At 38.0% G+C, this 24,801-nt stretch overlaps 1 protein-coding gene across 1 annotated transcript; it reads left to right on the forward strand.

The window, feature by feature from the left end:
• The first annotated feature begins 1,119 nt into the window (after positions 1–1,119).
• On the forward strand, positions 1,120–23,494 carry slc27a1a (solute carrier family 27 member 1a). Its single transcript, XM_052139875.1, has 13 exons — positions 1,120–1,407; positions 1,541–1,708; positions 4,607–5,001; positions 5,756–5,920; positions 17,182–17,251; positions 17,352–17,443; positions 17,584–17,693; positions 19,418–19,627; positions 19,728–19,854; positions 20,598–20,735; positions 21,264–21,428; positions 21,522–21,668; positions 22,539–23,494. The coding sequence occupies exons 2-13, from the start codon at positions 1,542–1,544 to the stop codon at positions 22,694–22,696; spliced, it is 1,944 nt and encodes a 647-aa protein (XP_051995835.1). The 5' UTR covers positions 1,120–1,407; position 1,541; the 3' UTR covers positions 22,697–23,494.
• The last annotated feature ends 1,307 nt before the right edge of the window (positions 23,495–24,801 follow it).

Consider the following 24,801-nt stretch of genomic DNA (forward strand, 5'->3'; position numbering starts at 1 on the left):
ATTTCATCATTCTCGGATGTCTAATGCAGAAGCAAGAGTTCAGGGCACAAGGCGTTAAGGACATAGATATCAATATTATGCCCTTACTCAAACCTCCTATCTAAACTTAGTCAGTCAATAGAGTGTGTAAACATGATAGCAAGCTGTTGTGTGTGACAGAAGCAAGTAACTGTCGCAGATTAGATGGAAATGATGTCCAGCAGCATCACTGGCTGTAGTGAAAGTCACACGATAGCATAAGATTTAGCCAAATTTAGAAAAGTTGTACGGATCCTGACATTTTCGCTGTGAGAGTGTGTTGGATATTGGGCTTTCATTCCGGAGCCCTGGCTTCAAAATAATAGTTTTTTTTATTTTCCACCAAATTATGGCATTTTTCTCATGTTTAGCCTATGGAGCAAATACATGCTTTTTCCCTATTTTCTGTTTGCTGTATTATAGAGCACTGCAGGCTAATTGAAAAAAATTATGCAGTTAAAATTGTGTGGGTGTGTTGATATGGATGTCAGAGTGTGTTTTGTATGTGTAGTAAGAAATGTGTGTATGTGTAGTAAGAAATGTGTGTGTGTGTGTGTGTGTGTGTGTGTGTGTGTGTGTGTGTGTGTGTGTGTGTGTGTGTGTGTGTGTGTGTGTAAAAACAAACTTAAAATGTTAAAAACGTGAAAATGAATGAATATTTGTAGTTATGATCAGGACTGATGTTGATATATATATATATATATATATATATATATATATATATATATATATATATATATATATATATATATATATATATATATATATATAATATTAATACATAATATTTTTATGGCAGTTTTTTTGATGCAGACATTTTTACCTCTAAGGTCAAGCTCTATAAAAATAATAATGCATCATGTTGTTGCAAATCATTGACATATCCCAGACTGTGATATCATATATAAAAAAAAATCCCTTAGCATTTAGTATATGGAAAATAATTAATTTGTATTTTTTCCATAAAAAGAACAACAGTGACATTTTTGTCAATAACCCATCACCTTCCATGTTATCGCATATGTGTACACAACGTGTAACGAATTTCACACTTTTATTCTGAAAAACAAAAACTCTTTCAGCCATTTTGAAACTCTTTCTCAACCTACTGGCTTCATGTTGCTCCAGACAGTCTGTGGCTGTTTGTTTGTAAACACATTTTTGTCTAAAACGTGCTGCGCATTGTAAGATATTTACGGAGCAGTATACTTGTATTTATATGTGGCCAGTTTTCTGTAACAAATTTCCCCGCCTTCTCCGCGAGCAGATACTCGTGTTATCTTCATAAGGGACAGTAGTTTGGACAACTGGTCACCCTCTAATTACACAGCACGGTCGTCCCATGTCTTGACAGTTTAGGGCTGGCTGAACCATATCTCTCTACCATAGGCAAGTTTTATCACTGTTTTATGCCCTTGTATAAGGGTGCAGTGTCTAGAATATTGTCTATCCCGTGTGTCTCTTAACATCACAGTGATTTTACACTCGCAAAAGTAAGTTAAATACCACATTTCTCTCTCAGGATGCGCTATGTGGCGAGTGCCTCTCTGTCCTTTGGTTCCCTGGGCCTGCTCCGTCTCTTCGGGGCGTCCTGGTCCTGGAGCCTCGCGGCGGGTCTTAGTGTTTATTTAGGTACAGGAGGATGGCGATACCTGTATGTGGTGGTTCGTACAGCTAAAAGGGACATCAAGTGAGTGACTGATATTTTGGATGTCATATTGCGTTAAACTAATGATGTTTTCAGAGTCATTATGTTTAAGGGAAATTGCTCATCATGCGTTCACCCTCGTGCTGTGCCAATCCCGTATGAATTTCCTTCTCTACAGAACACAAAAGGTGAAAATTTGAATTATATAATCACACATGGCTAAATGCCTGCTCTTTCACAAATTATGAAAGTAAATGGAGACCACTGCTATCAAGTGGTCTAAACAACCAAACAGATCCTTAAAGGAACGTTATGCTCAATCGACAGCATTTCTGACATTTAAAGATTGTCACCAAAATGAATTTTTGACTCTTATTTATTTATAAAAAAAATAAAAAAAAAAGAAGCAAAAATTGAGGTTATAGTCACTTATAGTTTGAGGTTATAGGCACTTACAATAGAAGTGAATGGTGCTGCAATAAATTGCATTAATATATTTTGATCATTGGAAAGCCATTGTAAACTATTTCAGAGGATAAAATATGTGTTGAAAAAATCGCTATGAAATCAATAGGCAGTCTCCGCTGTCTGCTCAAATTTACAAGACACGTAATACAGTATAACATTATATTAGCATAAGCATAATTGTAATGGCAATAGAAAGACGAAATGCTCCTTCTAACTAAAGCCATAATTATTTCTTTAATTAAATTCTGAAATAGTTAGGTAATACATTTCAGCGCCTCAACAAGGATACAAACAAATTCCATGTTTGTCAGTATTTCCACCTTATTTTCATTTTGAGAAGACAAACACCTGGACATACTGGCCAAAGTAATCATCACCTATGGAATGGACAGCACCCATAACAAAGCACTTAAGTTGTACTTTATAACGAGCGATCTATGTGCTGGTTTGGGAAACAGGTGTTACTTCATTGTAAAATATAGAGCAACGTAAGTTAAGATGATCGTTAAAGCTTAAGTTTCAATATTATCAGGAAACCCAGGAAAGTTTAGCAAGTGAGTTAGTAAGTTGAATGAATGAATGAACCTTACATTTATATCGATTTTCTGACACTACACTCAAAGCACATTACACAGTGAATGGGTGACTCTCCTCCACCACCACCACCAATGTGCAGCATCCACCTGGATGATGCAATGGTAGCCATAGTGCAGTACGCTCACCCACACCAGCTATTGATGGAGTGGAGAGTTATAGAACCAATTAATGGATGAGGATAATTAGGAAACAATGATTGATAAGGGCCAATGGGGGGAATTTGGCCAGGACACCAGGGTTATACCCCTATGCTTGAGATTTTTAATGAACACAGAGAGTCAGGACCTCGGTTTAACATATAGTTTACTAAGTTAACAGTATGATGATTACGTCTTGTGGCTGTACTTTTTAAACTGTGTGTATTTTAACGTTTATGGTTTCATTGTAAGTGTCCATAGGCTAATTGAGCTCTTTTTCAATTGAGCTTATCTTGAATTGAACCTAAAACATTCCTTAAGGCCTGTTGTACACTGTATGATTTTTACAGTCCTTTACGATTGTTGCTTCTCTGACTATGTTATGATGCCTTATGAGATATGTTATGAGATCTTGGGTGAAAGCCACATTGAACTCGTTTACATAGACACCAGAAAGCCATTCATTGCGAGAAAGATGATTAAGGCTGTACACGCATGGTGTTCGTGGCTATCTCTTCACTCTTGTAAACTTGCCAGTAAGCAGTTTTCTCCAGAGCAACGTAATTTCCCTGCAACACTTCTGTAAATAAAAAACATGGGATCCGAGGAAAACTTCGCTATTTTATTCTCTGTTGCTTCACTTTATTTCCAGACATTACAGAGTTGTAGCTGTATTTGTTTCCTCACCTTTTTATCACGACCTGCGGCAGAATTTCACTGCAATAGTGGGGTTTGCCTCTTAAGTAAAACTCTGGGATTCCCCCAATTTACGAGCACATACACACGGATATGAGGGATATTAGTCGATATTTAAAATTGATGTGTATAAATGGGTATATTTTATAGTATGCTTATCCCTTTTTCCACTGTACTCCCTGTGTTGACTTGTTGATATGATGTATGGCTCCATTCTATGATATTAGCTATCCGGTCTGTTCAAAGCACATGTGCACTCTTCAAAATCCTGTAAGAATGGCGCTAATGCTTTTGCATGGCCACATTAATACGCATTCTCCAGGAGAAATCTGAGGGTGTTAAATTGCTTTCTCTTAATCCCTTAAACGGTGTAAGGAAAACGGCGTTCTCGTTTACATGTCACTTCAGAGTGTTGCTTTCTGCAAAAACCCTGAAATATATATTTTTTAGTGCTTTTAAATGTTGTCAATGTCAGACTGTACGATACATATCGTAGCCAGGACTTTGGTCCCAGTCGTCTTGATTGAAACTGTTGCGCTGAGCGATCAGACTGCAGATTGTGCCATATGATAAGAGAAGTCTTTTACCATATCCAAAATTTGCTTCAGATGGTAAAATCGTGGCCAAAATCGTACACGTGGAACCTGGCAAGACGCATCTTTACATGCCATATTTGAATTGAACATAAGCAAAGTTAAATATTTTCAGAGAATAATGACTTAAATTTCAATTCCTCTAAGCTTAAAGCAATTATATGGCTTCAAGAAACTTGGAATATAGCACACAAGTTGTATGGACTACTTTTAGGGTGCTTTTATGCCATTTTGGAGCTTAACAGCACCTGCCTTCACTCATTTTCATTACATAAAAAAAGAGCGGTCTAGGTATTCTTCAAAATTTCACCATTTGTGTTCTATGGAAGAACATTCAGGTTTGTAATGACATGAGGGTAAATAAATGCCAACATAATATTTGGTAAAACACACAAAAAAATATTTTCAGCTTGTGTGGATAATTGATTTCTCCCTCCCTTGTCCTTCAGTGGTCTGTATGTGCTCATGAGGGTTAAACTGGCACTTTGGCATCATATCCGTCACCGCAACACCATACCCTCGATCTTTGCACAAACAGTGGCTCGGCACCCAGACAAACCTGCGCTTGTGTATGAAGCCACCGGGGAAACGTGGACATTCACCCAGTTAGATCAGCTCTCTAATTCAGTGGCCCACTGGGCACTGAGCCAGGGCTGGACCTCAGGGGATGTGGTAGCGCTTTTCATGGAGAGCCAACCGCTCCAAGTGGCACTCTGGCTCGGCCTGGCCAAAGTGGGCGTGGAGGCTGCATTAATTAACTTCAACCTCAGACGTGATGCACTTCTGCACTGTGTGGGTGTGTCTGCATCCCGAGGGATGGTTTTTGGAGCAGAGCTGGCAGACGGTGAGTCAAAATAAGAAAATAATCTAGTTAGTTCTTTGTTAACCTTTTTCCATCAGAATACCACTGGTGCATGTGCCTCAGCCATTTCTCAGGTGCTTGTTTTGCATACCGTGACATGGCTATGTTAAGGGGAGAGTTCACCCAACAATTCTAATTTAGTCATTTACTAACCCTAATGTTGTTCAAACCCCATATGACTTTGTTCTGTGGAACACAAAAGGAGATGTTAGGCAGAATGTTAACCTCAGTCACCATTGACTTTCATTGCATGTTGTTTTTCCAATACACTGAAAGTAAATTAAATTAAAAACTATCGCTTAATTCATTAACTGCACACAAAAAAACAAGCTGCATAAGAGCCTTTGTTTACAAGTTTTAACACTAATTTTGTGAACATAGGCATTGCACAATTCACACATAAGATACATGTTAATACAAAACATTTCGACCGTCTCTGGTGGAAACAGCTTTGTTTATTTTTTTAACAATCTTCTTTTGTATTGAGTTGATTCTGTGAAATATTTGTTTGGTGTGGACATTATGTGTGCGGTGTGGCCTCTGATGTTCCTGGTTTGACATCAGCAGGTTTAAGGGACAAATGCTGGGCCAATGTTTTTCAGCCCAGAACCGTCTTTTCTTTGGAAACGGCCAGAACGGTTCCAGATTGTTTGCTGTGTCGGTGGAAAAGGGGAATGTGATTCTTAACTTATCTTCTTATTATGTATGTAATTGCGCATGCCCTGTCTGTTTATAGCCATGTCTGAAGTGAGCTCTTCCTTGAGCGAGAGCATGATACGGTTCTGCACGGGTGACCTGAGACCAGACCAGTTGGCCACTCTGAAATCTCAGCCTCTCAACAACATTCTGGCATCTTTCCCTCGACACCCACCAACCTATACCCTGTCCAAGGGTTTCAGTGGTAAGATTCACAGAATTTAAAAATTTTACCTGTTGAGCAGAGGTGGCAAACTGTTCTTAAAACAACAGAATACACAGAATTGAATTCAACAGATCTGTAGATTATGAACAATTATAATAAAAGGAAATTAATAAACAATATTGACAAGAAAAGAGAACCACTCACAGCTCTTGGTTGGATAATTTGAGCTGAAATAAGATAACAACTGAACATCAATACAAAGTTAGTCCAAAAATTACAAAAAATAAACTGTACAGGCAATTTTAAGTACAGCTCAATTTCTAAGTCAAACTACACATTCCTGTACAACAGCGTGAATGTGTTTTGTTACAACGGTTCCATAAACAAAATGGAATATTCCAGGTTCAATTCAAGTTAAGCTAAATCGAATGCATTTGTGGCATTATGTTCACTACCACAAAAATTTATTTTGACTTGTCCCTCTAAACTGAGTCATTTACAATGGATGTGAATGGGGTACATTTTTGGAGGGATTAAAAGCAGAAATGTTAAGCTTAAAACTAACATTAATTCTTCTGTTAAAAATGATGTATTATTTGAGCTGTAAATTTGTATAAATAGTCATTTTTATGGTTGTTTTAGGGTTTGTTGACATTACATCGTCATGGCAACAAAGTTGTAAAATTGGATATAACTTTTCATTGAAAAGATTAGTAAAGTATATTATCAAACTAAAATCATGTTAACACACATATTGTTTAAGTCTTGTGGCAAGCTGAAACAGTGATTATTTTAACATTCAAAAATGGTCCCCATTGACTTCCATTGAAAATGCCTTACTGACTACATTTCCAGAGCAACCTAAATACCCTGTGAAACTTGTGTAAATAACAAACATGGTATCCGAGGAAGACTTCACAATTTTATTCTCTGTTGCTTTGCTTTATTTTCAGATATTCCAGATTTGTTACTGTGTTTGTTTCCATACCTTTCTATCACGACCTGTTGCGGAATTGCACTTTAATAGTGGGGTTTACCTCTTACATAAAACTTCGGGTTTCCCTCAAAGTAGCAGCACAAATGCGATTGTGAGAGATCGTTGATATTTTACAGAGGCATTTATAAATGAGAATATTTTATAGTGTATATGCTTTTCCCACTGTGCTCCCAGAAATGGTTTGTTGACATGTTTTTCGGATTTGTTATTCGGATTGCACATGCGCACACTTCAAAAACCTGTTAGAACAACATGTGTGTGTTTACATGGCCACATAAGCCATGTTCTTCTGGAGAAACCTAGGTGTTAAACAGCTTTCTTTTAGTCCTTTAAACAGCATGTGGAAATTGCCGTTCTCATTTGCATGATATTTCAAAATAGAACTTTCTGCAAAACACCAGGATTAACCTGCTATCCTAAGTGCATGTTACCATGGTCACTGTTTTGGTATTTTAAAGAGAAAGAGGGATGAGTCCAAATATATTTTTGTTGTAATTGGTAATCAACATAATGCTTCAAATGCTGTCGATTGAGCTTAACTTGTATTGGATCTGGAATTTTACTTAAATATCAAGAAACCTATGTTAATAGGAGGCCTGGGTAGCTCAGCGATTATTGACTGACTACCACCCCTGGACTCACGAGTTCAAATCTAGGATGTGCTGAGTGTCTCCTAAGCAACCAAATTGGCCCAGATGCTAGGGAGGGTAGAGTCACATGGGGTAACCTCCTCGTGGTCGCGATTATTGGTTCTCGCTTTCAATGGGGCTTGAAATTTCCTGTTTGTCAGTTCCTAGAATTTAAAATATGTATTACATGTCCTCATTACCAATAACACTGTATTCCACTTCTCCTTTACTGCATTCCTCCTCTCCTCGTTACAAATAGAGAGGATTGCCTATTACAGAACTATTATAACCTATTAGAACACTATTATATGGAGTGGTGATGGTGTAGTGGCTAATGCACAGGGCTGTTAATCAGAAGGTCACAGGTTCTAACCCCACGGCCACCACCATTGTGTCCTTGAGCAAGGCACTTAACTCCAGGTTGTTCCGGGGGGATTGTCCCTGTAATAATTGCACTGTAAGTCGCTTTGGATAAAAGCGTCTGCCAAATGCATAAATGTAAATGTAAATATATAACCTATTATAAGCTTGCTGTAAAAATGCTTATTATGCATGGTAACTCTGATTCGGTCACAAGTTTGAGTAGCGTATTTTTAATTTTACTGTTTTTATTATTTTTATTGTTTTAATTTGCAAGTCACAGGGATGCATTAGCTCAAATTTTTCCACTCTTCTGAAGCTATTACAGCATACAGACCGCTCATCAGGCGCACAAAACTGCACCAGATGCAGGTGAAAATCTGGCCAGCAGGAGCCATCTCTGCTCTTCAGAACTGTTTTGAGTGTACTGACTGGCACACTTCCAGGACAGCGGCGACATGCAGTGCATGTGGCAGGGCATCCAAGCCATCATCATCTACAGGACAACATCAGTTGCCTGTGACAAAGATGCGTCCCTTCCAGATGCGCTGAACGACTTCTACGCTCGGTTTGAGGCGCAGAACGACATGGTGGCGAGGAAGACCACCCCTCCTCCCAACGACCAGGTGCTCTGTCTTAGCACGGCTGATGTGAGGAAAACTCTTATGTAGAGTCAACCCACGGAAGGCTGCTAGACCAGATAACATTCCTGGCAGGGTGCTCGGGAGGATGTGCTGACCAGCTGGCAGATGTTCTTACCGACATCTTCAACATCTCTCTGAGCAGCGCCGTCGTTCCAAAGTGCTTCAAGTCCACCACCATCGTCCCCATGCCAAAGAAGTCTTCAGTGTCCTGCCTCAACAACTACCGTCCCTTCGCACTCGCACCCATCATCATGAAGTGCTTTGAGAGGCTCGTCATGAGGCACATTAAGACCCAGCTGCCCCCCTCACTAGACCCACTGCAGTTTGCGTATCGTCCCAACCGTTCAACAGACAAAGCCATCGCCACCACCCTCCATCTGGCCCTCACCCACCTAGATAAAAAGGACTCATACATTCGAATGCTGTTCATAGACTTCAGCTCAGCATTCAACACAATCATTCCTCAGCACCTGATTGGAAAGCGGAACCTGCTGGGCCTGGACACCTCCCTCTGCAACTGGATCCTGGACTTACTGACTGGGAGACCTCAGTCAGTCCGGATCGGGAACAGCATCACCACCACCACCACACTGAGCACTGGGGATCCCCAGGGCTGTGTGCTCAGTCCACTGCTGTTCACTCTGCTGACTCACAACTGTGCAGCAATGCACAGCTCGAACCACCGTTTGCTGATGACACGACCATGGTGGGTCTCATCAGCAAGAACAACGAGGCAGCAAACAGAGAGGAGGTGCAGCGGCTAACGGACTGGTGTAGAGCCAACAACCTGTCTCCTGAATGTGGACAAAACAAAAGAAATTGTTGTTGACTTTAGGAGAGCACAGAGTGACCGTTCTCCGCTGAACATCGATGTCTCCTCTGTGGAGATCGTCAAGAGCAACAAATTCCTTGGTGATCACCTGGCGGAGAACCTCACCTGGTCCTTCAACACCAGTTCTATTGCCAAGAAAGCCCAGCAGCGTCTCTACTTTCTTTGAAGGCTGAGGAAAGCACATCTCCCACCCCCCATCCTCACTACATTCTATAGAGGGACTATTTAGAGTATCCTGAGCAGCTGCATCACTGCCTGGTTTGGGACTTGCAACGTTTCGGATCGCAAAGCCCTGCAGAGGATAGTGAGGACAGCTGAGAAGATCATCAGGGTCTCTCTTCCCTCCATCTAAGACATTTACAAAAAACACTGCATCCGCAAAGCAACCAGCATTGTGGATGACCCCACACACACACCCCTCAAACCCCTGCCGTCTGGCAAGAGGTACCGAAGCATTCGGGCCCTCACGGCCAGACTGTGTAACAGCTTCTTCCCCCAAGCCATCAGACTCCTCAATACTCAGAGACTGGACTGACACACACACGTGTCTGGAGTTGCACTTTAATTATTGTCACTTTATACCTGGCTGCTACCTGAATAACTGCTATCTTTTTGCACTACTGTGTACTGGTCTTCTCCATAGGCAGATCATCCTATCGTCAGCCTTTGAGATTGCCAATACCCAATATGCTGACTGCTGGTTGGCTGCTAGGTGGTACAATGGGGTCATTTTCGTTAAGCAGGTTTAGGGTTAAGCCTACACAATAAAGCAAGACACCTTTATTTCAAACTTTGAACTTTATTTTTTATTTATTTTAACAAAAAATTCAAATGAAACTGGAAAAAATTAAGTACAATTAAAATGTGTATTGTTCAACTTTTTGAAAGATAGTAAAACAGTTGTGAAGGGCAACATCTTCATCTGTGCATTCTCTACCGGTCGGGTATTTTGTTGTCTGGGAAAATACATCATGTGTTTGTGAATAAATTAGTTTTGTGTATATATATATATATATATATATATATATATATATATATATATATATATATATATATATATATATACATATATCATAATATCCAATTACATCGGCAACCCCCATTCTGTAACCACCTTTCCATTTACCATCAGGTAGGTAAGTGTCCGTCTAAACACGTAGGTAGAAAATTACTTACACAAATGAAGACATAAAAACTATTATAATTGTAAAAATAAATATTATAATGATGATAATAAGCACTGAAATATAAATTATGGTTCAATGTGAACGTGTTTTTGTATTATTTTATGTTTTAATTGCAGAGTTGTGGTCATAATGAACTGCTCTGAGGAAATAATACGTACTGAGCTCAAAGCACCTCCTGAGCTGTGAAGTCTGAGGTAATTTGCAGAACTCATAGATGATATTGTTCTTGCAAAAGAAGATAGAAAAAAAGGAGTGAGAATCTTCATTCTTCGATCTTAATAATATTAAAAAAGTGTTTCTTCAAGCACGTGTCTGTGTGTCTACGGGAAAATCATTTATAATGTGAATTTGATAATGATGATAATAATAATAACAATAATTTTATACATTAATGGGAAAACAAAAAACGGTAAGTGATGCAATGAGCATTAATCCACGATAAATGTTTCAAACAGTAGTAGGATATATTGTCAAATGACATCATCACATGGCATGTTAAATTCTGCGAGTGCCATCCAAATAAAAACGTATGCCACAATGTGATGTGTTTAACTTGACCTTTAATTATACTGGAAGTAATTTGAACCACAATTGGGAACATCTCTTTCCTGACTCAGACTGCAGGCACATTTGCACAAATGCAAAATTACTTTATTTCTGAAATGGTAACTAAACTGCACTTGTTAAATTAAAATGGCAACTTAGTGGTGTTATTTGTGTTAGATCCATGTTTAGATTCAGCTTATTTTGTCCCCAGACCTGAAAGGAAATATCAGGTTTGTGTTGGATATATAATGTCAGTCAGCCAGCCAAGTGTCTGATGCAGGGGAAGAGCAGGATACAAAGTGATAAGAAATTGAGCTGAGTATTGAATAATCTTTGTTGTGTCTTTGTCAGTGCTCAGTCTGATTTGGTCTGTCCAGAAACAAACTCCACAAGTTTTTATAACAAGCAAAAGAAATGAAAATGTACTGATTCTAAACAGTTTCTTATGACCTGGAATGGAGACAACTCCTTATCTCTAACTTTCAGAGACAATACAGTACACAACATGAGATTAAACCAGCTTGAGTTACACATGACCGCAGAACCACTTATCCAGAGTTTGGGTTAACCGAAAATGTATTTGCCGATGTTTTTCAAACATTGACGAATAATTCCAGAAGCTGTCCATCATTTTGACAGATAAAAAGAAACGAGAACAGTTTAAACCTAGTGCATATTTTGATTTATTTTTTACCGTATTAAGGTGGCTTCACTCACTCTCTCCTGTGCATGATAATAAAGCACAAAAAAAGTCGGCACATAATTTCTCTCAACTATTGTACTTGAATGTACAGTGCTCACACAAAAGCACAAATACAGCATTTCAAGCAGAATTATCCATTATTTTAGTGGAGTACATGTATTACTTGAGCTCTGGGTGTGCATGCTTCTTATCTGTGTCACAAATGTTGACACACTGAAGAAGTTCCTTCAAGTTCTTGTGCAAGTATACATACATGCATTTTAATTCAGACGGTTATTTCCTTTGAAAGCAGCTCGTAAGTTTTAAAATTATTTTAGCACAGTATATATATATATATATATATATACACAGTGTATGTACCGTGTGTGTATGTATGTGTGTGTATATATATACAGTATCTCACAAAAGTGAGTACACCCCTCACATTTTTGTAAATATTTGATTATATCTTTTCATGTGACAACACTGAAGAAATGACACTTTGGTACAATATAAAGTAGTGAGTGTACAGCTTGTATAACAGTGTAAATTTGCTGTCCCCTCAAAATAACTCAACACACAGCCATTAATGTCTAAACCACTGGCAACAAAAGTGAGTACACCCCTAAGTGAAAATGTCCAAATTGGGCCCAAAGTGTCAATATTTTGTGTGGCCACCATTTATTTTCCAGCACTGCTTTAACCCTCTTGGGCATGGAGTTCACCAGAGCTTCACAGGTTGCCACTGGAATCCTCTTCCACTCCTCCATGACGACATCACAGAGCTGGTGGATGTTAGAGACCTTGTGCTCCTCCACCTTCCGTTTGATGATGCCCCACAGATGCTCAATAGAGTTTAGGTCTGGAGACATGCTTGGCCAGTCCATCACCTTCACCCTCAGCTTCTTTAGCAAGGCAGTGGTCGTCTTGGAGGTGTGTTTGGGGTCGTTATCATGCTGGAATACTGCCCTGCGGCCCAGTCTCCGAAGGGAGGGGATCATGCTCTGCTTCAGTATGTCACAGTACATGTTGGCATTCATGGTTCCCTCAATGAACTGTAGCTCCCCAGTGCCGGCAGCACTCATGCAGCCCCAGACCATGACACTCCCTCCACCATGCTTGACTGTAGGCAAGACACACTCGTCTTTGTACTCCTCACCTGGTTTCCGCCACACACACACTTGACACCATCTGAACCAAATTTGTTTATCTTGGTCTCATCAGACCACAGGACATGGTTCAAGTAATCCATGTCCTTAGTCTGCTTGTCGTCAGCAAACTGTTTGCAGGCTTTCTTGTGCATCATCTTTAGAAGAGGCTTCCTTCTGGGACGACAGCCATGCAGACCAATTTGATGCAATGTGCAGCGTATCGTCTGAGCACTGACAGGCTGACCCCCCCACCCCTTCAACCTCTGCAGCAATGCTGGCAGCACTCATACGTCTATTTCCCAAAGACAACCTCTAGATATGACGCTGAGCACGTGCACTCAACTTCTTTGGTCGACCATGGCGAGGCCTGTTCTGAGTGGAACCTGTCCTGTTAAACCGCTGTATGGTCTTGGCCACCGTGCTGCAGCTCAGTGTCAGGGTCTTGGCAATCTTCTTATAGCCTAGGCCATCTTTATGTAGAGCAACAATTCTTGTTTTTCAGATCATCAGAGAGTTCTTTGCCTTGAGGTGCCATGTTGAACTTCCAGTGACCAGTATGAGGGATTGTGAGAGCGATGACACCAAATTTAACACACCTGCTCCCCATTCACACCTGAGACCTTGTAACACTAACGAGTCTCATGACACGGGGAGGGAAAATGGCTAATTGGGCCAAAATTGGACATTTTCTCTTAGGGGTATATACTCCCTTTTGTTGCCAGTGGTTTAGACATTAATGGCTGTGTGTTTTGAGGGGACAGCAAATTTACACTGTTATACAAGCTGTACACTCACTACTTTACATTGTAGCAATGTGTCATTTCTTCAGTGTTGTCACATGAAAAGATATAATCAAATATTTACAAAAATGTGAGGGGTTTACTCACTTTTGTGAGATACTGTGTGTGTGTGTGTGTGTGTGTGTGTGTGTGTGTGTGTGTGTGTGTGTGTGTGTATATATATATATATACACACATTTGAAGTCAGAAGTGTACATTCACATAGGGTGAACTCATTAAAAATCATTCTTCAAGCACTCCACAGATTTCCTATTAGCAAACATCTACTAAACCTCTATTAGGATATCTACTTTGTGCATGACATGAGTTTTACCAACAATTGTTTACAGACAAATTGTTTTACTTTTACGTGATTATATCACAATTCCAGTTGGTCAGAAGTTTACATACAATAAGATATTTGTCATGTAAGCATGTCAAGCCTTTAGGCAATTAGCCAATTAGCTTCTGATAGGATAATTGGAGTCAATTGGAGGTGTAGCTGTGGATGTATTTTAAGGCCTACCTCAAACTCAGTGCCTCTTTGCTTGACATCATGGGAAAATCAAAAGAAATCAGCAAAGACCTTAGAAAAGAATTGTGGACCTCCACATGTCTGGTTCATCCTTTGGGAGCAATTTCCAAATGCCTTCAAGTACTATGGTCATCTGTACAAACAATAGTGCACAAGTATAAACAATGGGACCACGCAGCCATCATACCACTCAGGAAAGAGACGCATTCTGTCTCCTAGAGATGAACGTAGTTTGGTGCGAAAAGTGCAAATCAATCCCAGAACAATTGCAAAGGGACCTTGTGCAGATGCTGAAGGAAACAGGTAGACATGTATCTATATCCACAGTAAAATGAGTCCTATATCAACATAACCCGAAAGACTGCTTAGCAAGGAAGTCAATGCTCAAACCGCCATAAAAAAGCCAGACTACAGTTTGCAAGTGCACATGGGGACAAAGATCAAACCGTTTGGAGAAATGTGCTCTGATCTGTTGAAACAAAGTTTGAACTGTTTGGCCGTAATTACCATTGATATGTTTGGAGGATAAAGGGTGAGGCTTGAAAGCCAAAGAACACCATCCCAACCTTGAAGCATGAGGGTGGCAGCATCATGTTGTGGGGTGCTTTGCTGCAGGAGGGACTGGTGCACTTCACAAAATATATGACATCATGAGGAAGGAATATTATGTGGATATATTGAAGCAACATCTCAAGCCATCAGCCATAAATTTAAAGCTTGTTGCAAATGGGTCTTCCAAATGGACAATGACCCCAAGCATACCCCAAAGTTGTGGCATAATGGCTTAAGAACAACAAAGTCAAGGCATTGGAGTGGCCATCACAAAGCCCTGACATCAATCCGATTGAAAATTTGTTGGCAGAACTGAAAAAGCGTATACAAGCAAGGAGGCCTACAAACCTGACTCAGTTACACCAGCTCTGTCTGAAGGAAAATGCAAATTATTGTGAGAAGCTTGTGGAAGGCTACCCAAAACGTTTGAACCAAGTTAAACAATTTAAAGTTAATGCTACCAAATACTAACAAAGTATATGTAAACTTCTGACCCACTGGGGTCAGAACTTAAAAAACTTAAATGAATAATTCTCTCTACAATTTTCCTGACATTTCACGTTCTTAAAATAAAGTAGTGATCCTAACTGACCTAAGATGAGCTATGTTTTTTACAATTACATTTCAGGAGTTTTGAAGAACCGAGTTTAAATGTATTTGGCTAAGGTTTATGTAAACTTCTGACTTAAACTGTGTATATATTTATTTATATATGTATATATATATATATATATATATGTATATATATATATATATATATATATATATATATATATATATATATATATATATATATATATATATATATATATATATATATATATATTAGTATACTTCAACCATTTTCCAGTATAAATATAGTTCTCAGATATGTATGTATGTATAATTGAGAAATTCCATAATTTCTGGGTGAACAATAAAGAAGTAATATAACCTCTGTCCTTGAGTCTGTTTTGTTCTGTGACTTGACTCGATTTAAGGTGAACACTGACTTGTCTTGCTTGACTGTATGCAATGCTGACTTGAGACTTGACTTGGGAGTTTAAGGTGAGGACTTGAGACTTGCACATTTGTGACTTGATCCCACCTCTGGAGTAAACAACAATAGCAAAAACATAAAATGAATGGTAATGTATAAGTAAGATATATAAAATAAATAATGAAAGGACATAAATAAAGTACATCACAGATGGATGTTGTCTAGAAGCTGGAGTAAAAACAGAAACTGTTAGTCACCTCTCAGAAAACACACTCACAAAGGTTACTTTTAGGAAGGCAGGTGCCAAAAAAAATAAATCTTAAAGTTCTATGGATATACATTATGAGAAGTTCGTACGAAACAGAATGTTCCTTAGTGCTACTCTTGAAAAATTCTAAAGAAGTTCTCAAAGATTTTCTCAGGAAAATCTTGATTTTTTCCTTAAAAATAAATTGACAGTCTTTGACATTGTCTGATCAGATTAACATGCTCATGAAGTTATCTCATCTAACACTGGTAAATTTTAACGATAAATGCATCTATTCATAATTTATTTGTATTTTGTTTAGTAGTAAGCACCTCGCAATACATTTTTTTTAATGTAAAGTGCGTGAAATGTGTTTGTTTAACAACAATACCCATCAAAGGAGAATTTACTAGCTGGTATTTGACATGGAGCAAAAGAAAAGGAACAAAAACCTCAATTGACAAGAGTTTGAGGTTCTTGTTAAGGAAATTACTGCAAGGAAAAAAGTTCTACTTGGGAAGCATTGGAATTAGATCATGTCAGAATGTAAGAGGTAGGTATGGAAATGGTGTTGGAGATTAATTAAAAAGAAAGTCTCAGCTTTCTACTGATGTAATTGTTATGTTTCTGTGGACTAAAGATCGCAGAGAGAGAGCGCTATGAAGCGCATCCATTTGAATTGACTAGCATTAACATTAAGAAGCTTCAAAACAACATTTATTGTTTGAATTTGGTGATAACGTTTACATAGCTTATTAACTGAAAATAGAAATAACACAAAACAGCCAAAATAAAGTGTTTTGGTCTAAAATCAAATTTCTACATAAACAGCCCATTGCGTCTTCCAAAACATGATAGAACGCATCACATTTGAAATGACCCTGTAAATTCATTAAACCTTTTACCTTTTAGGATTAAAGACAAGTGTGAAGTTATCCTAACCAGAAAGACAGAAATTAATCAGAAAATGGTAGTTAAGAAGAAGGTTCTTCCTAAGAACTTTCTGTGAATCCGGCCCGAGATCCTTAAAGCCTTCATGGCACAGCAATGTCATATTGTCTTCTTTTTTTTGTTTTAAGAAATAGTTGCCACTATACAGTGTATACTGCAGAGGAAGCTGTACATTTGTATTATACATTTTGCCTGTGTCTTATCAATGTTTTACCCTTTCTCTTGACAGATCATTTGTTCTATATCTACACTTCTGGCACAACAGGACTCCCTAAAGCTGCTATAGTGGTGCACAGTCGGTAAGTCAGCCTGAAAACTACAACTGCTCACAAACACATGGAGTACATGTGTCAATCAGATACATTCATACTTTTTTCTTAAACAACTGTTTTTTTCTAGATATTACAGGATTGCTGCTTTTGGGTATTATTCTTTTCGAATGCGGCCAAACGACATTATCTATGACTGTTTACCCCTTTACCACTCAGCAGGTATGTTATGCATAGGGGCTTCATATTGTTTTGAATATTTTATAAGAATTGTATTAAGTTATTGATTTTAAATTGTATTAATATAGCTATTTTTTACAGATTGGCCAGCATATGCTTTCTATATCAATTGTATTTTACAGGTAATATTATGGGGGTGGGCCAGTGTCTCATTAATGGTCTAACTGTAGTGGTCAAGAAGAAGTTTTCTGCGAGTCGCTTTTGGGAAGACTGCATCAAACACAACTGTACTGTAAGTCCCTAAAATGTATAAGTATAGACTAGAGCTGTCGAAGTTAAAGCTTGCAATTAATAAAAACAATTTTAACGCGGTGGCCTGGGTAGTTCAGTGAGTAAAGACGCTGACTATCACCCCTGGAGTCACAAGTTCGAATCCAGGGCATGCTGAGTGACTCCAGTGACTATTTTTTCTTAATCACGATTAATGCATATACCGTTAGTAAAGCATGAACCGGTATAGACACTCGTTGTAAGTGCGGAACCTTTGTAATGTGTCGTGTGTCTGCCCGGAGTCATTACACTGACGCACACATCACAAACACACACAAGAGCTGTGTCAGTGATCAAATGATGGGGAAAGGACCTGTTAACACTATTTGTTGTATAAAACAAGATCAGATGGGACAAACTGGCCTTGGCGTGCACATGTTGATGAACAGTCTCCTTTTCTTTTTACCCATAAAATAGCATTAGTTACGTGACAGTTATTGCACTTCATTTCAAATCATGGGGAGTCTATATATGGGGAATCAAACATCCACCGTTTCACCTTTTGCCATGATGATTCAGATAGATCACTAATTATTACGTTGTTCTGTCACGTGTTTCAAGTACACTGCATCTATAGGCAACATTTGGCAAGCAATCATTTTCACAAACTTTGCTAGTTGAATTGTAATGATAAATTATTTCATATTGCTGCACTGCTCAGCTTGAACCGCTAGAGAGCGCGTCTCTATCTGCAAGGGTTAATGAATATACACACAAATTGTTTGATATACAATGAGTACTATCTAGGTAAACTTGATAAATTATTGATATTTATTTCTAGATAGACTTGGTTTAGATAAAATGAATACCTCCACTGGCTAAGAATTATTTTGCACTTTACTTATTCTATTATTTCTGAACATCTGGGTTTATTTTATTTAACATTTTCACTCTGTTGACAACTTCCCCCTGTGGTGCATTTGGTGCATTTGTACATTGTTCTTGCACACCTTTGTTTCCTATAATGAAAAAAACTATGATTTCTCTAACCAGGTTGTCTTGCATTCTAATAAAATTTGAATCATGTTGGAGTACATTTAAAAAAAATTTAATCGAATTGTGAATCGTCCATAAGTTTTATAAAAATCGAGACTTTATTGTTTTTTTGCCATTTTGCCCAGCCCTAATTTGAGCACTTCCAAAAAGTGGGATTAATCACAATAAAAAGAAAATTATCAACTGACAGCACTAGCATAGACCTATGATTAATGAGTAACTAGAAAAGGATTGTTCATCTAAGCAGATGTTTTGATGCTGGCTTGACAAGGCCTTGTTTAAAAGTTTCAAAATGTTTAAGAAGCTTTGAAGTTTGAAAGTAAAAATTTGAAGGTCATTTGAGATTGGAAATCCTGATTTTGGATTGTCTGATCAGTTGGAAAGTCTAATTCAGAAACAGTGTGAAGCTCTGTGCCAAGTTTGGTGGACATGACTTGAAAAGCCTACAGGCATTTTATTTTTATAACAGGGATTATTTTGTCTATGATAACACCATAAATCTGATCAGTTAGACAAAAATAAAGCATACTAAGTAACAACAGCCTGAAGGATTGTGATGTTCCCACCACAGCAAATTTGTTCTCAAAAGAAGATTAAAAAGTTGCAATAGAACATGAATATATTGATGTTGGTCAAGCCAACATAATTCTAAAACTGTTTATTTATCATTTTTCAACCCTCCCCCTCCAGGTTGTGCAGTACATTGGGGAGATTTGTCGTTATTTGCTGTCCCAGCCTGTGAAGCTCTCGGAGCGACAACACAAGGTTCGTTTGGCTGTGGGGAATGGACTGCGGCCCAGCGTATGGGAGGCCTTCATGGAGCGTTTTGGGGTCAGACAGATCGGCGAGTTCTATGGAGCCACTGAGTGTAACTGCAGCATTGCCAACATGGATGGCAAGGTCAAATATATGTGTTTTTCTTTGAAAATGTTGATTATTTTTGTCTGTTTTTGAACAGTTAAACTGACTAGTAACTTCAGTGCCATTGTCTACTCACCAGATTGGAGCTTGTGGTTTTAACAGTCGCATTCTGCCAAATGTCTACCCCATCTGTCTGGTGAAAGTAAATGAGGAAACCATGGAACTGGTTAGAGACAAGCACGGACTGTGTGTGCCCTGCCAACCTGGTGCGTTTACAACCCAGAACATTTCCTGTTTGTATTATTACAGTGCTTGCATTATGGTTAGGGTTTAACTCTAATTATCAAACTTCTGCAATTCTCCATTCAGACTCCATTCAAACTTGGTTTTGTAGATAATTTCAGCCTTAAGTGTGCTGTCTATTTTTGTTATTTGTAAATGTTAAACTTTACAAGAAATTTAGGGGGAAGTTTGAAGACCTCCCATTGACTTGATTGATAAAATGTTCACCAATTAAAATGACTGTCAATAACTGAAATCGATGACATCATCATCATATTATTTGTAAACTGATATGCAAGTCTTTTTGTTTTTTACATGTATTTGCACACTAAACTGTTAATTTGACTTGTCTTTTTGCAAATATTTTACCATATATAGCCACCATTACACTGCACAGTGACTGTGTCATGACAACTGCAAATGGTTCTCATTTGCACAGAGCCAAAACCAAAAAACCTTTAAAATGTATATTTATCTGCATTGCCTTGCATGTTGAAGCACTAGTATTTTCTTTCTGGAAAGTCTAGTTTATTTTTCTTGATTTTCTACTGATTTTCCTGAAAATATGTTCATAAATAAGGTTTGGGATCATTTTTAGATCTAATCTTTTTAATAGAAGTCTATCATATAGTAACAATGTGTAAAAAAAAATATTCTCCCACAGCTTTCCCTCCGATTTGTTCCCGTATAATTAATTATTATTTTTATGCATTACTTGCACTCACAGGAGAGCCCGGCCTGCTAGTGGGGAGAATTAATCAGCAGGATCCGCTGCGACGGTTCGATGGGTACGCTAGTCAGGATGCCACCAGGAAGAAGATTGCCCACAATGTATTCAAGAAAAACGACTCTGCATATCTGTCAGGTGTGCCCTCAACGTTCTCTAAAGAAGTGCCAGTGTCTATAAGTTTACAGTATAAAAGTGTCGAATTTAAATATATAGGAATGTTTTCTGAGAAAACAAAGCTGGTTTTAGCCATAACTATTGTAACTATTATTATTATGCTTCTGCCCAAAATTTTAACATGCAACTTTTTGCATAGTTTGGCAATCACCTAGAAACACCCTAACAACCACCCAGATCACCCTAGAAATGTTTTGCAACCACCTAGAAAATCATAGATACTGCCTAGCAACACCCTGGCAACTGGCAAGCTAAGCCCTTGTTACTACATAAAATGACCTAGCAACTGCCCATATCACCCTTGCATCATAGCAGCGAGTCTTGCACAAGCACCATTGTCTTCAGAAAACGATCAATAAAAAACTAATCATAGCATTTATAAATTCAACATATTTTTTAGAAATATTTAATGTTTCAGGCACTAGGCATACTTAGTTTACTGGGTAGTTCAAGAAATACTTGGGTCTCTGTTGGTTTGGTGTCTTTCAGGTGATGTTTTAGTTATGGATGAGCTTGGGTACATGTATTTCCGGGACCGGAGTGGTGACACGTTTCGTTGGAAAGGTGAGAACGTCTCCACTACTGAGGTGGAGGGAACACTGAGCAGCCTTTTGGGACTGACAGACGTGGCAGTGTTTGGAGTAGCAGTACCAGGTAAGAGAAATAATATCTTTTGTCCTAAAGCTCCATGGACTCACAACTACTCAGATTCAATGAATGAATAATGTGGATGTGTGTGCGCTGCAGGTGTGGAGGGGAAGGCTGGTATGGCTGCCATCGCTGACTCAAGAGGAAGTTTTAACTGTGAATCTTTCCTGAGAGAGGTTCAGCAAACTCTGCCTCCATACGCATGGCCAGTATTTCTACGCATCTCTCCATGTGTAGATACTACAGGTGAGGGCAGATTAGCAAATATCACTCAGACATAGATGGATCACTTTTTAACAGTATGTTCTGTGTAGGGCTGGGCGGTCGGTGTATTGAATATTCTCAATGATTTTGATGGCGATATAAAATTAAGCAACACCATGAATATTACAAGTTTTAATAAGTTGATACATTTGATTAATGTTCATGAATGTGTGTAAACTGTCCATTTTAGTAAATAAAAAAAAGGCCCTGCATTTTTTTATGTTAAAATATTATGTAAAGTATATATAATGTATTAAAATGTTTCTGTAAAATATTCGTATAGATATTTATTGCTGTTTATTACTATGAACAATATTTTTATATTGGCCAATATAATATGTGCATCACAATACGAAGGCAGACATTTTGAAAATGGGATTACAAGGTCTTCTACTTCCAGAAGATCATGGAAACTTTAACCAGGAGGGAGTAGACATCTGGTACATTGCATACAGTGTTTGTTTTTTTGCCAAATATTCATCATGTTGGTGATGTAAAGGCTTTAGAAAAACATGTATCAAATATGATACGTGATGCTTTTTAAGTTTAATAAACATACTTTTCTTGTGTTCATGTAGTGAAAACATGCCTTGATAATGTACAACAAGATTTTTTATGTATTTTACTTCTTGTATTAAACATTTTGAATGCACTTTCTTGAATTGCTGTTTGGTTGAAATAATGTTCCTCTGATTTAAAAAATGTCAGAGCAAATACATAATGTAAAAAGGCTAAAAAATATAATGATAAAATTGTTTAGCTATATTACCCAGTCCTAGTTCTGTATCTGTTTTATCAGATATTTTTAAATGTTTGTCTGTAGCATTATTTCCTACTCTCTTTCTTTCTCAGGAACCTTTAAAATTCAAAAGACCAGATTACAGAGAGAGGGATATGATCCACGGCTCACAACTGACCGGATCTACATTCTCAATAACAGAGCAGGTTGTTATGAGCTTGTGGATGAGCAGATGTTCAGTGCTTTAGAGGAGGGCAGGATGTCCCTTTGAGATGAAGATCAGGTAGTCTGAACCCACCTGATCATCTTCTAACCTCTCCATGCACCAAAATGCAATTGAAACCACTGAGATTTGTCCTGCTAGAATTTTTGTTTATTTTAATTAATAGTATGGCATTTGAAGAGGTCTCCTCCCTTTAGTATTAGAAAGCACAAGCTGTGCCTTGCAAATGACAAACTGAATTGTCGGATATGCAATAGATGAGACCATTAAGAGTGAATGATTATTTGAATGTGTTCTGATTTTATGGTAGTGTGCAAACTAATAAATACAGCTGGACATATGCACTCCCAATTTAACCAGTTTTACAAAAGACACTGAAGCCAACAGTATGACAGATGGATCTCAGCTAGAATGTCTGAGGTCTATCTATGTACTATAAAGTTTTTAACATCATAGACTGCGTAACAATACATGCTGATTGCAGGACTGAATATTTTAACTGAATATATTATTAAGAGTGGATGTTAACGGACTTAAGACTTTTATTACATAAACATTGTTAAAATGCCTAAAATGGATTTTTCATCTCCAGAGTGACTTGATATTAGAAAGGCTGAAGATACAGATTATCTTTATAAACAGCCACAACAAAGTGCCTTAGATTGTACCTCTATACCCATGTATGAAATGAGATCTGTTCAGTTCCCTGATACTGATTTAATGAGTCAGTTTAAATAAACAAAAAAGTTTTGAAAACTAATTTAGAGTAATCATATTCATATCTTTTGAAGTGTTCAGAATGATGCAATGAATAAATAAAAGTTCTTACTATTATAGACACATTCTCATTTTTGTTTCAAATTATCTTGGATATTTATTGTTGGTTGAATCTCACAATGAACTGTCAAGTCATATTTCACCCCAAAATTAAAACAAAACAAAACGATATACTCTGACAGAATAGCAGTCTGAGATGATCACTACATCTGTACAGAGTGGTTACCTGAGTTACCGTAGACTTTGTCAGTTTGAACCAGTCTGACCATTCTCCGTTGACCTCCATCATCAACAAGGCATTTCCATCCGCAGAACTACCGCTCACTGGATGATTTTGGAACCATTCTGAGTAAATTCAAAATCCTTCTCATTTGTCTCATTACACCTGGGAAATTTAAATAAATTCAGTCTAACCTTTTCCAGCTGTATTTACACTTTATAACCTTTAAAACAATTCTGAACAATTATTATAAATTAATTAGTACAATACCGGATTTAGATAAGTGATCAGCCCCCTAAGAGTAAGCATTACAAACTTGCTCAGGTGCAACTTATAACATTTTTGATCACATACCGGGCTTATTGTCCCCCACCTTACATCGGTTGTAGTGATTTTGATTACTTCAGAATAAAACCGGCTGTTCTGTGAGGACTCCATTACTAGTAGTGCATAGTAATGAATTCAAGAATTCACCATGGTTGGCACCACCAAAACCTTGCCTAGATCGGGCTATCCCTCCAAACTGGATGACCGTGCCAGGATGATATTTATCAGGGAAGCTACCAAGAGGCCAAAGGCAACTTTAAAGGATTTACAAGCCCTTATGTCTGAGATTGATCGGCCTGTGCATGTGACAACAATCTCCCCAGCTTTCCACAAAGCTGGCCTGTTTGGCAGGGTGGTGCTATATATTCAAGCGCTATATTTGGAAAAACCAAACGCAGCACACCACCAAGAATATACCATACCTACTGTGAAGTAGGGCTGTGTTGATGCAATCAAATATCGATATATTGCAATACTTTTTCTCATGATTCTGTATCGATACTTTAGATCCATGAATTGATATTTATATTCAACCACTTAAGTATTCATATCATATCATATCATGTAAACACACAACAAACTTGGCACACTGTTACTTCCAAATCAATTTAATGTGGCGACCAAGAGACACAAATTGAAAAATGGGATGTTTCGAGCTACATGCTCTTCATCAGACATCAGTAAATAACGTAATCTAATCAAATTATGATATCGTGATGTATTGCAATATATTTTGATGTGTATTGCAAAATGTATCGTGAGATGGATTGGTAAGTATTGAAGGTAAAATGGATGCTGCCATGGACACCCAAATTCTTGAGGAAAATCT

Source organism: Xyrauchen texanus, chromosome 12, assembly GCF_025860055.1.
Source record: "Xyrauchen texanus isolate HMW12.3.18 chromosome 12, RBS_HiC_50CHRs, whole genome shotgun sequence".
Taxonomy (NCBI): Eukaryota; Metazoa; Chordata; class Actinopteri; order Cypriniformes; family Catostomidae; genus Xyrauchen; species Xyrauchen texanus.